The following is a 17,940-nucleotide window of genomic DNA, read 5'->3' as shown; positions in this document are numbered from 1 at the left end:
TTGGGGACTTCCCTGGTGGTCCAGTGGTTAAGAATCTGCCTTCCAATGCAGGGGACGTGGGTTCAATCCCTGGTGGGGGAACTACGATCCCACATGCTGTGGGGTAACTAAGCCTGCACGCCGCAACTACTGAGCCCGCGCACCCTAGAGCCCGTGTGCCACAACTAGAGAGCCTGTGCACCGCAATTACTGAGCCTGAACTCTCTGGAGTCCGCATGCCACAACTACTGAGCCCACGTGCTCTGGAGCCCGCATGCCACAACTAGAGAAAAGCCTGCGTGCTGCAATGAAACATCCCACATGCCACAACAAAGATCCCGCATGGTGCAACTAAGACCTGATGCAGCCAAATAAATAAATAAAATTATCTTCTTGCTTCTAGAAGAATATTTTCCCTCATTTATAGTGGACAAACTATATTTAAGAAATATAAATATTAGTAAAACTTTCGGTTTAGATTCACATCATGTAAAATTCATAATAAAAAATTGTTCATTGTTTTCTCATAATTTCAATGAAATTACCCTAGGATTTAAAATTAGACATGTCTGTATCTGCAAATTCATATCAACTAATATTTACTTTCAAATTATGTCACAGTACATTCATATTTTTGTTTGTTTACTGAAAGCAAGTATGTCAATATCTGAAATCATTTCAAGCACACTCAATGAGAGATTAAAAGAAGTCTTACACTGAGGGGGAAAAAAAGATGTTTGCTATCAATTTGATTTTGATTATAAAACTGTCTCACTGAGTCAAAACTTAGGAAAAAAGTAAGAATAAATCTGCAATGTAATTGAGAATAATCTGAAAGTACTATCAATAAAAACTGTTGCATGAAAGCATACTAATAATACATTCAGTCATGACACTACAATGCCTACCCTACTCTATGCTTATGTGTTGCTTTTTAGAAGAAGGTATTAATCTTCAACTTGGTTTACAAGGCCCTCCAAAACCTGCTGCTACTTCTCTCCAACTTCAGGTCATGCTTTGTTCCTTCTCACTCTTTCCATATGAAACAATTCAATCGCTGAACACCTGTCAACTGCCTTAGCTGGCTTGAGTTGCTGAATCTTGTTAGAGATGTTTCATTCCATTAAATGGACTAGTGTGTCCTTTTAAATTTATAACCATAAACCCCTAATGGGCATCTTTGTTTCTTTGGTAGGCTCACTTTTTCCTGCCCAGAGACAACTATTACATACTTAGCTCTCTTTCTCAAATCTCCCCCCTCCCTCTTACTTCCCCCTTCACTTTCAGATGATGACTCTTCCTCTTCCTCTTCAATGAATATGTAGATATTATCAGATCTAAATTCCCTCATTTCCCACCACCAAATCAAAAACACACCCACATTTCCACTCATCTTTCCCTTTATCCTTTCTGTTATAATGGAGGGAAGTTTCCCTCTCCCCATCAAAAGTCTGAACTTCTACTTAAGCTATAGGTTCCATCTCATATTTTCTCAAAGTCACTGACTCCTTTGGTTATTATTTATCTTTCTATTTCTTAGATTGCTCATTATGCTCCAGCTACATGACCTTTTGGCAGTCTCAAGAATAGATCAGGGCTTCCCTGGTGGCGCAGTGGTTGAGAATCTGCCTGCCAGTGCAGGGGATATGGGTTCGAGCCCTAGTCTGGGAAGATCCCACATGCCGCGGAGCAACTAAGCCCGTGTGCCACAACTACTGAGCCTGTGCTCTAGAGCCCGTGGGCCACAACTACTGAGCCTGCGTGCCACAACTACTGAAGCCCGTGCGCCTAGAGCCCGTGCTCCGCAACAAGAGAAGCCACTGCAGTGAGAAGCCCATGCACCACAACGAAGAGTAGCCCCCACTCGCTGCAAATAAATAGAAAGCCTATGTTCAGCAACGAAGACCCAACGCAGCCAGAAATAAATAAATAAATTTATTTTAAAAAATAAAAAAATTAAAAAGAATAGATGAAGCTCTTTCCTACGTCAGGGCTTTTGACATACAACTCTCACTGCCTGAACGCTCTTTCTGCCTTCTTTCTTATGGTTAGCTCTTTCTCACCTTTTAGGCATCAGCTTAAATAGCAACGCCTCAGATAGGTCTTCATTTTTCTAACTAAAATTGGTTCCAAATCCTCTTCCATTACCGTTATTCCCCATTTTAGCTTCTTGATTTCTTATTGCATTTATAGGCATTTGAAATGCTTGTCTGTTAATTTGACTGGTCTGTTTTCTCCATTAGAATGTGAGCTCTGTGAAGCTGGCTATCATTTTGCTTACCAGTTTTTCTCCAGGACCCAGCACAGTGCTTTGCATAAAGTTATCACCAACAGAAGTTTATCAACTAAGTGATTTATTGAATGATTTCTTTGTTTTTTTCCAATTAATGATTTTACAACACTTATATAGTGACTAACAATCTTAATGACCAAGAAAGCTCACATACATGTCCACATGCTCGACAATGATGCCTTCTCCTCGTCAGGGCATTAAAAGACTCCTTGCATTTCATACACATTGTAACTTCATTATCTCGGATCCATCTTGGGGCTCTTTTTCCTAGCTCAGCAGTCTAAAAAGGAAAGAGAGATTCAACTTTAATGGCAAAAACTGTCATTTCCATCCATCCATCCATCCGTTCGTTCATTTATTTATTTTAAAAAGAATTTTAACAACATTGCTCATACCATGTTCTGAAACTCAAGATCCAGAAAAAGAGAAAGAAAAAAAAAAAGGTTCAAAGACATTTAAGCAGCATGAAAAGGCACTCTATTGTATTCATCTAAGAAGAAATGAGATTCTGTCCAAATAGCCAGTTTTGGCATTGCAAAGGGAAAAGACTGGGTAACAAAATGACTAGATAGATCTTCTGCAACTGCAAAGAGAAAAGAACTTAAAGAATTTAATTCAACTTACAGAAACCTCTGAGTGAATGTCATTGTCCTTGGCAATTGCATTTCTGAAGGTTTCATGCCTCTGATGGAAAGCATCAATAGTCTCTTGAAGTGCCTAAAATATACATGAAATTCAAAGCACATATTAAAGTATCACATGCAAATTAATAAAAACACTTTATTAAACAAATATCTAGGATGGAAATCACCTTAAAAATTAAATGACCTTATTCTGATGACTACAATATGTGCATAATAAAACAATATATGCGCATCTGGGTACATATACAGAGGTTACCACAAAACAAAAATGAAAATAGAAATCAGGTTTACCTTGATCCATTCTTCTTTGTCTTGCTCAGAACTAAAATAAACAACAACAAAAAATTAAAGTGAATAAAGAGAACATTAATGAGTTATACCTGGTGCATACAACTGTATTTATGTTATTCCAACTTTCTGGAAAATTCAGGGATGTCCAAGAAGGAGTTATAATAAAAATTAAACAGAATCTCTGGCAATTGAACAAATGAATTCATAAACATAGTTTTATACCATCCACTTACTTTGGTACACATAACTTTTGATGGAGAGAGTTAAGTTTGTCTTCTATTAGTTTAACCACCATCATCTAGTTGTATATATCAAGTATCTGTAGATCTAGCATTATACTAGATATAGACTTAGTCTTCCAATTCACCTTTATGAAAACACATGAGGCTTTGAAAGGCTGCTAGTCACAACCCATCTTAGAAAAGATTGCAATTATCCTTGAGACTATAAATTATCTGTGTAAGTCCTTAGGGAGCTATGTAACATTTCCTTTGGTAAACAATTTAATTCTATTTTGCTAGGCTTCAGGCAATACCATACCTAATTCACTATAGATAAAACACAATGAAGATTTAAATGCCTGTAGGAAGGAGGTTTCACAGATTAATGAACCCCAGTATTTAATAATTTTCTGTTGGGAAAAAATTTCCCTTTTAGTAGACTTTGGACTCAGTAAGATCTCCAAATTGAGGGATTGTGAAGAGTGGGCTCTATTTGTTTGTATGTATTTGGTAGGCTAGGGCTAAGTCTGAGTCCCTGTCCCAGCCTGAATGTCACATGCCACAGTCCCACAGGTATCACATATGTATAAGTCTGTGATCATACCATCCATGTGACACCATCCATCTTTCTCACAAAAACTGAGTATCATGATGTGCCAGGAATACTGCTGGAATCCGTGCCTGTCAAATGTAAGATTCTGCTTGTATTTCACCTGGGGATCCTGAACCAAGAACCTTGGTGGGGGCAGGGGCTTTAATCTTGCCCCTCAAAAAAGGTTTCTCCCTAATGCTATGCCCCGCCCCCACAAAATCAGCTCTATTGCTCTGGAAGCATAGTTATTTGCTAGCCGCTTTTAGCCTTTTAAATGCAAAGTAACTTGACAAGTCTTTAATGCCTTTTGTTTTACTTTCTCAATCATGGCAGATTTTTAAATTTACTCCTTTGTTTAATTTACTCATCACTATATTTTTATATCCATTTAGCAATAGAAAACCATTGAATAAAAACTACATAAAATAATTTTGTTTCAAAAGTTTATATTCTTTTGAATATGGAAGGGGAAGTAGAGTGTGAGAGGTCAGTCTTCAGGCTGACTTATTTAATAAGAAAAGCAGAACATTTTTTTCTGTGTTGGCTTCAGAAGTGAATTCTCTTTAAATATCACCAAATATATACCCAATTTGGGGTTCCATGTAATCCTTCAGACTTTCTGAGAATTTCAGTGTTTGTCTACATTCTTGAGAGAGTCATTATAGACCAGAAGATAAGTAATCACACTTCATTCAGATCTTCAATTCATCATATAATCATAAATACAACTAAAGCAATGAGATTAGGGGAATAAGAAATTTAAGGAAAAATGAATGTGTTTTCAGTACTAATTGGAATGTATCCAATAGTGCATATTGGAACTCTACAAAATGATAACTGCCTGTACTTAAGAAAAATTTTCATGAATCAGCCCCATCCTGAAGCGAAAACAGCCCAACCTGCTAATGGAGGGGGGCTGGAGTCCCTCTCAACTCAGGCAACCCAAGAATCCTTGATAATCTCTCTTCTGCTGTTCAGACACATTTCTTGGGTTTGCAGATTTGGAACTATGCTGATATTCAGAGCCAGCAGAACCTTTATTCATCTGTAATGAAGACTTCTATGATGATCAGAACTATTGATGAGTCTTCTCTGTCGCCAGGGCCAATCACTCAGGGAGTCAACCACTGAGTGAGGACTTAGGTCAGGAGCTTCCAAGTACAGTAACATAAATTGTTCTCTTGGGTTTGATGGCTGGGGTCCAAATCTCACCATGATAAAGTAGGATAACCATAACATCCAAAGCCAAGTCCACCACCATTTTAACTCATGCTTGAAATGCTGCCTCCTAATCCTCAGGGCAGTCTCCTGGCAGCTCCCTAAGTAATGCAGGTTCATTATATATTTTCTGTGGGAAATCAAAGGACTGGCTAGGTATTTCTTCAAACTTTCCTAACCTGCCACATGTTCCATATCTATAATCACCAATTCCCTGGCTCCCTGGGCACAGATTCCTATTAAAATAATTTATTCTCTTTTGAAAATGTGAAGGTTAAGCTCGTACATAGTTACTAAACACAAATATCCAAGATGAGTTCACCTAAGCAACCAGAACCACATGCTATTGGTGCAAAGGAATAGAAAGGAACAGAAGGGCTCTCTGATTTTCCATGGATTCTAGGGTATGAAAACCATCAGAGCTGGGATCAGTAGTTAACCTCTGATCTGTGAACTTTTGGTGTATCTCAATTTTCACCATGCTAGGTTTTTTTTTTTTATAGGATAAATGGATGACAGTTTCCTAAAGCAGATACTTTAAAACTTGACAGTACTCTGTCTTCTAGAGGTTCACGCATGAGGTAGCTGTGATCTACTACAGTGGTTCTCATGTTTTGTTTTTTTTTTCTTTCCAAACGTGGTTATGGTAGGGGGATGGATGCTAGGCCTCCAGATCTTTCTCTCCCACTCAATAAACATATAAGAAGAGCCACCCCTTTCAGAAGTCCTGGTTGCTACAGGCTACTAGAGCCCCAAATGGCCCCCTTCATGTATCCTCAACTGTGGCAGGAGAATCATCTTTTCCAAAATGCCTCCAAAATGATCGATTTCCAAAATCATTCTCTCCATCAAAGTGCCATTAAGTCCTATGAATGCAGAGTATTTGAAGGACAGATAGTTAAAGCGTTAACATTTATCATGAAATAATAAACATCAATAAACATTTGTGGACCAAAAGGAAGGATGGCGGAAAAAAGGTTAGAGAACTTTTTCCTAGAAGACTCAAAACTTTGGCTTGAATGCAACAATTCGGTCACTTTAATTTACTGAATGCTTACTGTCTGAAAAACCACTATCCTAGGCACTACAGAGGAATCAAAAGGGAAGACATAATTCTTAACTTTCCAGAGCTCACATCTTTCCATTTATGTCCAATCAGACATGGGATAGATCCTCAGAATTATTTTGTCCTACAATTTATTCTGATGCTTTTGTAAAGTTGTGAGATAGGAATGGTTCTCTTACCTGGCTTGTAGTTCCAGTGTTCTCTCTTTCCCAGATACCTGGAAAGTGTGTGGATATTCCTCATTGTGAGTCTCTACAATTTTCATTCCATCAATGCCAACCCTGGTTCGAACTGTGAATTTAGAGCCCACCAAGCTGAATCTTGGCACGCAGTACAGCAACATGTTGTTGAACTGCAAAAAGGCAGAACACATGTCAAAAAACAGGAAAACAAAGACAGAGGAAAGTGACCAATATTGAAAGTAGCCCTAGACAAAAATTCCAGGGAATACCATACTTTCTATGTGAGAAAAATTACTTAAATACCAGAGAGCTTTTATGCTTGTATCAAAATTGTCATATTTTAAAATTTGTAACATATATTTCCCCCCTGTGTTGGTTCATAAATATTTTATTAATATTTAAGTAAACCAATCATCATTTTGTACTAGTAAGGAAGTTAGTTAAGGAAATTAAGCTCAGCAACAATTTATTAAGTACCTCTATATACCAGAAACTGAAGTTCTCAACCATGTAAGTTGAAGCCCTTAGGCAATAAAATTTCTAACTGTTGTGTCAGGCAACAAGTCTACAATAGCTGTTAGAGGAAAAGATTAATATTTAGCAATTATTTTTACCAATGTGTTTAATGTTAAGTTTAAAAAAGTAGGCAAATTATTAGTTCAAATTTCATTAGAACATGGGTTAGCACACTAAATCCTCTGTAGAAAAACAAAGTCACTGTTTTATACTGCCCCACATATTGCTTAAGAATTCATCATGTATGAATTAACAGAAAAGTCATTTATTTTAGCAAAAAGTCTTTATTTAAAATGAAGAACCTTATTTTGAAACTGAATCAAATTAGTGCCTCATTTCTAGTCAACCATGAACAGCTCCTGGACTTCCCTGGTGGCGCAGTGGTTGAGTATCTGCCTGCCAATGCAGGGGACACGGGTTCGAGCCCTGGTCTGGGAAGATCCCACATGCCGCGGAGCAACTGGGCCCGTGAGCCACAACTACTGAGTCTGCGCGTCTGGAGCTTCTGCTCTGCAATAAGAGAGGCCACGATAGTGAGAGGCCCACGCACCGCGATGAAGAGTGGCCCCCACTCGCCGCAACTAGAGAAAGCCCTCGCACAGAAACGAAGACCCAAAACAGCCAAAAATAAATAACTAAATAAATTAATTAAAAAAAAAAAAAGAACCCGCCTGCCAATGCAGGGGACACGGGTTCAAGTCCTGGTCCCGGAAGATCCCACATGCCGCGGAGCAACTGGGCACGTGCGCCACAACTACTGAGCCTGCGCTCTAGAGCCCGTGAGCCACAACTAGTGAAGCCCGCGTGGCTAGAGCCCAGGCTCGTAACAAGAGAAGCCACTGCGGTGAGAAGCCCATACACCACAACGAAGAGCAGCCCCTGCTCAACGCAACTAGAGAAAGCCCGTGCGCAGCAACAAAGGCCCGACGCAGCCCAAAATAAATAAATAAAAAATAAGTAAATTTATAAAAAAACAAAACAAAACAAAACAATGAACAGCTCCTGCTAATCAGTACCAAGCAATGATTTGGGGAAGGCATTTAATTAACTTTTAAATATATTAAAACATGCAAAAGGATGAAACTCTAAATATGGGGGTTAATTTGTAGGCAGATTCCTAAAGAAGGTCCATATTTATCTTTCTACTTCATATTTATTGTTTCTAACACTGTTTCTAGGCTTAAATATATTTTTGTAAGACAAAAGCAACTGGGAACTTAAACACTTATATAACCTCTCATGTCTCAGGATCATTATCTGTAAAAGTCACAGGTTGTTGAGAGGATTAAATGAGGAATAATGTCCTGTTCTGTCAGGTCCTCTTTTTAGCTCCAACCATCAAAGAAATGTTGATGGATATTTAAAACATTTCAACATGTTTATGTGACAATGTCCACTGTACTCATTCTGAAAGCAAATTTTTTACCAGTTTGTTCCTCATACATTATTTTGCAACTTCCTATAACTAACATCATAAATTTCATTTCCACACTGGATAATGTAGAAATAAAAGGGCACTAAATACGTTTTTATCAGATATATCTGAGCACCACATTTCACATTTACATTTCTAGAAGGGAACATAATCAATGCTTTATCATTAATTGTCCACTGTATTCTAAGTATGGCAATCATAGCCTCACTGTAGTACACAGAATTTAGAGATCTGAAAATACTCTTAAAGGTTCTCATCACCATCCCAGCTTGATTAAGGCAACAGCTTGCTAACTGTTCATGTTAGTATTTCTTTCCTCTATAAGGCCTTCTCAGGAGGGGATTTGGCCATGTCTGAACAGTACTGCAGGAGTTGCAAAGCGCCACCAAAATGGACAGGGCTAGCCAATAAATACCCTTTTTCTTCTGCTTAGAGGTGAAGGTGATAATGCTTACAAAGAAGATGCCATATACGTAAAGGAATTAAGTAGCTAGTCCTGTTCCCTCTGTGAACCTTGCTCCTGTGGCAAAAGCCACCATCACCTTCTCTGGGTTTTGCTGGTACTAAAAGAGGGAGTAGCACCAAGTAGACTGACTTTCCCTTTCAGTGAAAGAAACTCCTTTTATTCCATGCCCGCTGCTCAGAAGTAGTTATTGACAAAGCAGTCTCTGGCTGGCAAGCTCTAGAAGTGCTAGGCTGTGCCAAAACCTAGAAAAAAGTCTCAACTTTATTAAAAGTGTAGGGAGGTTCCTGCTTCTTGATCTCCAGGGTTCCTCGACTAGTTATTTCAAGTCTCTTTAAAATATATTATTTGATTGAAATAATTCAATTTCATGTCTCACTAGTGACAGTTCATTAAAGTTTGTTTTAGAAGGTAAAAATACATTGTTGGAGAAAATTTCCAGTGCCCGGCCTGTATTCAAAGTTTAAATAAGTCAAGAGAAAAAAATATATATAACTCTGTCAAAAGGTATAAGGAAACAAGGACTAGAACTCCAAAGAGCCAAGAATAAAACCTCCTATCATTCTATGGGATAATTCAGTGATTTTTTTTTTTAACTTTCAGATGTCAGGTGTGGTTATTTACTTACTCAACAGAGTAACCTACATAACATAAAAAGCATGATGTGGAGGCAAGCAAATATGCAAACACATGATGATCATTTGAAAGCTGAAATCAAATTCTAAATATAACTTGGTTTTTCAGATTTACAAGTGTAATATCTCCAGAATAGGAAATAGAAAACTGGTGCTCATTTTACTTCTAGAGAGAAAGGAGAAAAAATAAAAGGTACTTCTGAAGTTTCTACATATAAGAAAAAAAAGATGCTCTATGGGAATAAATGTGTGCTGGGGAGAGGAGAGATTCTGTGACAAGTACAGTACTACAGGGGAAGGACTGAAAGAATGAACACGACAAGAACTGCTTCTAAGATGGTCTTCAAAAGATGAATAAGGCTTTCCTAAAATTTCTGCTGTATGACTCCATTCTCCTGGAAGGCAATGACACGATATGCTTGATAGCTTATAATAACTGGAACAAGATGGGTACTTTTCTCAAAGTCACTACTGTTGTATTCCCCCAAGGTCCTTTGCCATCTGTCCTCCAAATAGCTGTTTAATTTGGCTCTGAATTAAGGTATTCAATCCAAAACTATTTCCAGAATAATTCTCAAATGTGAAAATTAAACCAAGGCCATTGGTTAGACACAGAGCTGAAAGTTTAATTATAGAAACTGTAACACTGATGTTGAAGAGGGGAAAGGAAAATTACCTAAGCACCTACAGGTAAAGACAAAGGGAAGACACTGACTCCCAGGCATTTTGCCCAGAACAGTATATTAAGCATGTCTTTTTAATCTGGATTTTTGATGCTTTGACATCTTGGGGCCTTGCTGACATTGGAGGACTGCCCCCTCTCAGGACTACTCAATTCTTTGAGACAGTGAGTGACTCACCTGCAAGCATGACTTTCATATGGAAACCAACAGATCCAGAACTCACACCCCAATCACCTCCTCTATTGAGTGCTTACACTCTGGGTCAGTGTTCCCCTTCCCTAAGAACCCTAAGGCTAGGTACCAGGCAACAGTCCCTGTGTGCCAGAGCCTGATGAAATTATTTAAACTAGCAAATTCTAAGCTGGTTTTCTCTGCCTTGCCTATTCCTTCTCGCAGAAACCACAGTACAGGCTCTTGCCCACATTTGCTGCTTGCTTTCTCTGCCTTCTGACCAACTCTGTCGCTTTCTCATGTAGCTCTTCCATGGTGTGGCATGCCCCCTCCTTTTGGAATCTCCGAGTATAACTATCTTTTCAATGGCAATCATCTCCTGATGTGTTGGTCTCACCATATTTGAATAACAAAACCTACATTTCAAAATAAACAGCCCTCTGGACCCTAACATGACATCACATGTCCCTGATTTACATTTAGGTCTCTGTAAAACTTCTGAAAGGTGAAGTTCTTCTGTTGAGCTCCAATGAAGACTTTTTTATAGTTAATTTGTAAAATATCTATAAATTTTTTAAGTTATTGAGATATAATTCATATACCCTTTTAAAATGTATAATTCATGGTTTTTATATAGTTGTAAATTGTGCAGCCATCACTACTACCTAATTTTAGAACATTTCATGACTCTAAATGGAAATCCTGTATCCATTTCCTCCTCCCCACCAGCCCTAAGCTACCACTACTTACTTCCTGCCTCTATGCATTTGCCTATTCTAGACATTTCATATAAATGGAATCATATCACACAGTGTGGCTTTTTGTGAATGGCTTCTTTCACTTTACACAACGTTTTCAAAGTTCATTCACGTAGTATGTACCAGTATTTTATTCCTTTTTACTGCCATATAATATTCCAGTGCATGGTTATACCACATTTTGTTTATCCATTCATCAACTGATGGACATTTAGTTTGTTTCCACTTTTTGGCTATAATGAATACTTTTGCTATGAACATTCATGTATAAATTTTGTGTGGACATGTTTTCAATTTTCTTTAGTTATACAAACTTGAAGTAGAAACGCTTCAAGAGAGATACTGAACACCCTTCTGCATGACAATTAGTTCCTGTAAATCTTCCTTCCAAAGGAAGCTGTAACCAGACAACAGAAACCTCTAAGCCCCCAACAACTCATACTAAGGCTGGTGAGATGACTGCCTTGCAGCAGAAAAGTCAGATGTGATAACATCCTGAGAATGTGTCATGTGCCAGTTACCGGGCAGCTTCTTGACCAATGTGTCTGTTTCTTTGCCTATAATAACAATCATAGTAATAGCTAACATTTACTGAGCTATTACTCAAGGTTAGCTTATTGTTACTCATTGTTAGCTATTATGATTATTATTATATCATTAGATATAGAAAGGAACTGGAATTAACAGAGACTAAAATATAATGGCCTGGATGCCCCAGGGAGAGCGCCTATATTTTCGATAAGTTCTAGACTAACTGTCATTTCCCGGAAGTTAAGGCAGGGATGGAGACTGATCACAGTGAAAAGGAACTATGTAGCAAACTCATGTACTTTTACATAGATATTTGAGGCACAAGTTTTACAACTCTGTCTATATATTTCTTCAACTAGAAGAATTAAAAATAGTGGCCCCCACATATACACTGATGGCTATGATCATCATGGAAAGGTTAAATCATCTTCACTACGTGTTACTGAAGTAAATTATACATGGTAAGTACACAGAAAGATTATGGAAAAATACTTCAAAAAAAGATTTGTGTCCTTGAAAGAACAAGTTTCAGTTACTAAGGACATTCCCTGATGTGGAATCCTGACAGTACTGACTAAACCAGGTTAGATATAATTGTTTTGGTGAGAGCAAGCAAGCATCCTACTTTTCCAAGATGCATATAACAATGTTTATGGGTTATTCTTATGTGACTTGCTCATACTACAAAACTCACTAAGAAAAGGTAGCGCTCTTGTGCCGATGTGTTCCGAGCAGCTAGTTTGAGGATCTGTCCTTCTTTTATTAGTTCATTTGAAGGATTTACAATGTCTTCTTCTTCTCCCAACATTTCATAAATCTCTAAGAGTTTCTTTAGGTTCTCCTAGGAAATTAAAACAAAACACAGCAAGATCATATATAAGGAGGTTTCACCTTAGTTCCTTTAATCAATGACCTTAGCTAAAATATACATAATTCAGAAGGGATTGGAACTAAGCATAAATTTTGGTATAAAGTATGTCAGTTATGATCAAATTAAAACCTGGGAGAAGAGGGATAACACTAAACATTTTATAAACAATATTTTTTGTTCACTTCTATCAATTCATTTGGGTCCAAACCTGTAGATAATATCAGACTATATTATTGGCAATTATCTAACTAGAATATTCCCATTTCCTCTGGAAACCACTTACCATTTTTCTTATTGCACTATTAGAATGACTTGCTGCTGTAGATATAATTTCAAGTGATTCTAAATGGAAAAAAAGAAAAGTAAATACATTTTGTCCTTACTATGTTACTAGATAGCTGAATAATATACAGTACAATAAGAAATCTGAGACCGAAGATACACGACAAAAGCAGGGGGCAATTTGCATTTACAAGCTGGATACTTTCAAAAGTTCATTTGTAAGCAGATTATTTGGAACTTGAAGGGTATTTCCTCATTAAAAGTCATATACAGTGAGTAAGCTCTCAGGTACATTTAATTGATAAGGGACCTTCAAAATAACAAACACCCTGACACTAGCTTGGTACAAGGAACTTTGTCAGGGGCTTTCATATATATTAGGTCAATTCATTCTTATGCAACCTTGAATGGAAAGTATATTAGCTTCATTTGGCAGATGAAAGAAGTAGAGAGTGATGTGACTTGGCTAAGGTCACAAATTATGATACTGAAGGGCTACATTAGAACCTAAGTCTTCTGACTCAAAGTTCTACAATATTTCAGCAGTAGTAAGTATTTCACTAGTTTTATGAGAAAATTAACCACCAAGCATAATCAGTTTTCCTTGGGAAAACACACTCACATTTCTAGTCTAGGTGAAAGGGAATTTTCTGATGCCAATGTTGACTGAGGGTTTTGTTGCTAGGGCAGGTGGTAGCGAGAGATGGGAATGGGAACTCTGATATGGGCAAGGCAGGAGCTTCGGGACTACTGGTGAAGAGATGTGAAAGCTGAGGCTTCCTGCTGGATTAATCTGAGGGAATGTTCTCAATCCTACATCATGTCCTGCTCTCTTCCTTTCTTTCCTATCTTATGAATACTGGTTGGGTTAGTTCTGTTACCACAACAACCCCATTATTCTGAACCAACTTTTCTGTCTTCTTCGTTCTACTGCTGAACAAAATGCACTTTTGTTGCTTTCCCCTCTACTTTTAGGTCTCTAAAAGTACTGTGATTTCCTTAGAACTTTAGTGTAAGTAGTAATGGGAAACCAAAAAGAGTAATAAAATACCCTATTATGTTGCTGACTCTCTCATTTTTGACATAGCTACCTTAGCAGGAGTCAAAGTCTTTTGAGTACAGAAGAAGCAGAATTTTTACTTATATTTTGGAGAACTATCCTGATTTTGAGCAATTCTTTGCATTCCACATAGTATCCAAGGTAGAGGGAGACAAATTAAGATGGGCTGGGGCCACTGCCCACGAGACTAGTTTGAGAAGTAGCAATGGTGATCCAACCTCCAATCCTACCACTACTAAAACCAAGCACTCAGGCCAGGTGAGTGGAAAGCGGGGATGAAGTGGAAAGTGGAAGAAGACAAGTTAGGATAATTCTAAACTTTAGAGGAAGAAAGGGGAGATGAGAAGTTCCTGTGGTCACCAACTCACTTGGATGGTGGGAGAAACATCACAGATAGCCTATGTTCAGAAAAAGACCCAGTCTCTAAGATCAAAGATTGTGTTTTGTGTCCATCTCTCAACAAGGTTCACTTATAACAGCAAACAAAAAAGTATTAGAGAAAGTAGCAGTGCTTTAAGACTGTACACCACTATTGTTTGTACATGTTGATTACTAATCCAAGTTAAATTTTCTCTTCACAGTTAACTGATTTTTTTAAAGTACACAAGAAAACAAAATTCTTATTGAAACTCTTAAGCCCTAAAAAGTCTTCCATTATGATCTAATGAAAAAATAAAAGATTTTTAATTTTTTCATAAAAAAAAAAAGTAGTACAGGAGTAGAGAAGGAATAAAGTTTTCTCAGGGAAAATGTTAACTGACACTAAACAGCACCATTGTCTCTTCTGTCTTAGAGTAGAGAAAGGTAGAGAGATATCACTTTGCTTAGGCTATTTTTACATAGTAAATGTCATCTTAGTTTTCTTGGTATGTATCAACCTACCTAATTAACCAGCAGCACTAGTAATTCTGAATGGTTGTATTCTTCCTGTGAGAAAGTAATTGTGTATTGCTATTCCAGATGTCTCTATAGTTTTATATTTCACAGTTAATGATTAATGTGAAACCAGCATGAGAAATGTGATTTGCATTGCTCCAAGCCTATGATTTGGGCTCAAAAGTGCTTGCCTAATTGAGGTGCTGATGACAATTTCCAGTGAGGTTATTTTCTGGCACCAATATTTTACTAAAGTGGCTATGAGACCTATCTCACTTTGAAATCACAAGCCTACTTGGCCACTATATTATCCCATAATGGAAAGCAGGGGCAGGGCGGGGGTGGGGAGGAGTATTTACTTTTAGCATCATTCCAGTCCGGAGAACCAGGAGGCAATTTCCTTAGGTAGTCCTTAAGGAGCATCTCATACCGGGGAATCCGCTGAACAGGTTCTAGCATGTGATGCTGCAAAGTCAAGCTCCCACAGATCTTCTGTTTCTGTAATGAGAAAGGTTTTTTAAAAAAGATTTAAAAATTAGGTTAGCCAGTCTAAAACAATTCAACGTAACATAGAATTTTCATTAAGGGCAGCATTTCCCTACAAAGTGTGGTCTGTGCATCACCTGCATTAGATATACCGGGGATGCTATTAAAAATGGAAATTCTGGCTTCCCTGGTGGTGCAGTGTTTGAGAATCTGCCTGCCAATGCAGGGGACACAGGTTCGAGCCCTGGTCTGGGAAGATCCCACGTGCCGCGGAGCAACTAGGCCCGTGAGCCACAACTACTGAGCCTGCGCGTCTGGAGCCTGTGCCCTGCAACAAGAGAGGCTGCGATAGTGAGAGGCCCGTGCACCGCGATGAAGAGTGGCCCCTGCTCGCCGCAAATGGAGAAAGCCCACGCACAGAAACGAAGACCCAACACAGCCAAAAATAAATAAATAAATAAATAAATTTATTAAAAAAAAAAAAGGAAATTCTGAACCCCAACGCAATCTATGAAACCACAGTTTTGAGGCCACAGCCTGGGCATATGCATAATAACACCTCCAATTCTTCCATTAAAGTTTGAGGACCACCAATCTAGTGTTAAGAACAGAAAGAAAAATCAAGTAGAATTTGAAGCAAGAAATTTCCAGATTGATGGCATCCACTTCAATTAGTCACTACAAGGGTTTGTCAGGTCACATTATTAAATCATACTCCAGAGATTTTTAAAAGAAGCATCTATTTAATGAGGTTCACTAAGTAATACTGCATTAAATGACTCTGGACTCAGCAGAAACTATTTCATAATAAGGCTACCATAAATGTCATTTCCTTTGAACTTAAAAAAGACTCCACATGTAGAAAAGTGACAAGATAAGAAAATTTTAATTTTTCATTAGGTCATGGCATTCTTTTCCATTAGAAACCAAACTCTAAACAGATCTCCTTTGCTTAGGGCAAAATTGAGTCTATAGAACATGCTTTCAGTAAGCTGTCAACATGGAAGGAGAGAAAAAAGATTACTTGAAAAATAAGATGTGTTCCTGTTCATATTAAACAAAGCAGAAACCCCCTTAATATATTTATTAATGACCATGATTAGGGCACTGCAGGGTAAAAATGTTGTATTAAGACATGATGTTTGCATTCAAAGCAAACAAGAAACTAAAAGCTTCATAGAGAATGGAATATTTACACATGAACTCAGGTGAGGTCAGGCTTTGGGCAGGGAAATGAGGAATACCAGGGGGTAAGTGCAGGAAGAGGGACCTTGGAGAACAGGCCCAAAACAGTGGGGCATGAAGCATGTTTAGTGAAAGGGGGCAGTTGAGTTCTGCTCGGAAATAAGATACTTATAGGGAAATAGGGGATGAGGAAGAAAAGGTAATCTGGGGCAATAATGTCAAGCTGGGTTTAGATTTACTTCATCTAATGCAGGTTTTCATGCAGGGGAGAGATATCATTAGATATGACAGCTATTAAGATTAACCTACAGCAATGTGGCTTTAGGCAGATGTGGGGAAACTAGTTTGGAAGTTATTGTAGACCAGGAGAAAAGTAAAAAGAGCCTGAAATTAGCATGGAAGCTGAGGGTTAATGGCTTTCCTTAATAAAGTGTAAGATATTAATATTATAAGTTTAGTTATTGCATTTGATTTTCTCCAGCAAGACTATGGTATATATATATACACACATGCATATATATATCTCTCCATGAAAATATTACTGATCCCCAAATTTTTACATGAAGAAACTGGCTCAGAAAAGTTAGGGGAGTTTTCTAAGGTCAAGTGGCTCTAAGTGGCAGACTAGAATCCTAAACTAGGTTAGTTGATTCTCAGTCTACCATTCCTTTCACAACTCCATCCTTTCCTCATAATATGGAGAAGACAGACATTGCTGAGATAGTTTTAATATTTGATGAAACAATGATAATGACCACCATCGTGTAGTGAGCACTTACTATGCAACAAGCTCCATGCTAAGCCCCTTGAAAATATTATCTAACAGGCAAATGGACACACACAGAGAATGAGGAAAAGTGACAAATCAAAGATAAAGCCAAGTGGTCAAATTCTGGTGAATAAAAGAATATTGGTGCTATGTGATAAATCCAATCACATAACCACAAGCTACTCTGTGCAAGGCACAAAAGGTCAAGTGGAAAAAAAGTCTGTAAGCTAAAGACAGGAATGGAACATGTTGACTTTGTATTGACAACAAGATGTTCATACAGAATTGTGTAGCCAGCACTCAGCATTTTGTAACTGGAGTTCAGGGGTAGAGGAATATACTAGAAATAATGACCCTATAAGCATCTGTATGACATGATGGTTAAAGGCTTGGGAAACTATGATGTCACTGAGAGTGTGGAGAGAAAGAAGATTATGAAGGGCAAAAACCTTGTATTCTGCCCACATTTAAATATTAGCAAAAGGGGTTAGTGAAAGAACCAAAGAACGAGCCAGTGTTCAGAAAGGTAGATGAATGCTTAATCATGAGAGAAAAGAGATGTTCAAAAAAAGGAGTGAAGGGGAAAAACAAGACTTTTGGCTATGGCTGAGTGAGTAGACTGGCAAAATCCTCCCTTTAAAAAGCAACTTTATAATGAGAAGCTACTATAGCACTGGGAACTCTACTCAATGCTCCGTGGTGACCTAAACGGGAAGGAAACCCAGAAAAGAGG

General features: G+C 38.0%; 1 protein-coding gene across 2 annotated transcripts in view; it reads right to left on the bottom strand.

The window, feature by feature from the left end:
- The window catches only part of FGD4 (FYVE, RhoGEF and PH domain containing 4), a 210,687-nt gene that overhangs the window by 6,964 nt on the left and 185,783 nt on the right, over positions 1 to 17,940 (bottom strand). For both annotated transcript variants that reach the window (XM_068560069.1, XM_068560070.1), the window contains exons 8-14: positions 15,127 to 15,265; positions 12,833 to 12,891; positions 12,373 to 12,519; positions 6,484 to 6,656; positions 3,208 to 3,238; positions 2,897 to 2,989; positions 2,427 to 2,552 (exon numbers count right to left, since the gene is read on the bottom strand). In XM_068560069.1, coding sequence (XP_068416170.1) covers positions 2,427 to 2,552; positions 2,897 to 2,989; positions 3,208 to 3,238; positions 6,484 to 6,656; positions 12,373 to 12,519; positions 12,833 to 12,891; positions 15,127 to 15,265 — 768 coding nt within the window. The remainder of the gene's footprint in view (positions 1 to 2,426; positions 2,553 to 2,896; positions 2,990 to 3,207; positions 3,239 to 6,483; positions 6,657 to 12,372; positions 12,520 to 12,832; positions 12,892 to 15,126; positions 15,266 to 17,940) is intronic.

Source organism: Eschrichtius robustus, chromosome 13 (assembly GCF_028021215.1).
Source record: "Eschrichtius robustus isolate mEscRob2 chromosome 13, mEscRob2.pri, whole genome shotgun sequence".
NCBI lineage: Eukaryota > Metazoa > Chordata > Mammalia > Artiodactyla > Eschrichtiidae > Eschrichtius > Eschrichtius robustus.
Note: the sequence above shows the minus strand (reverse complement) of the source record. Positions and strands in the feature narration are given on the sequence as shown.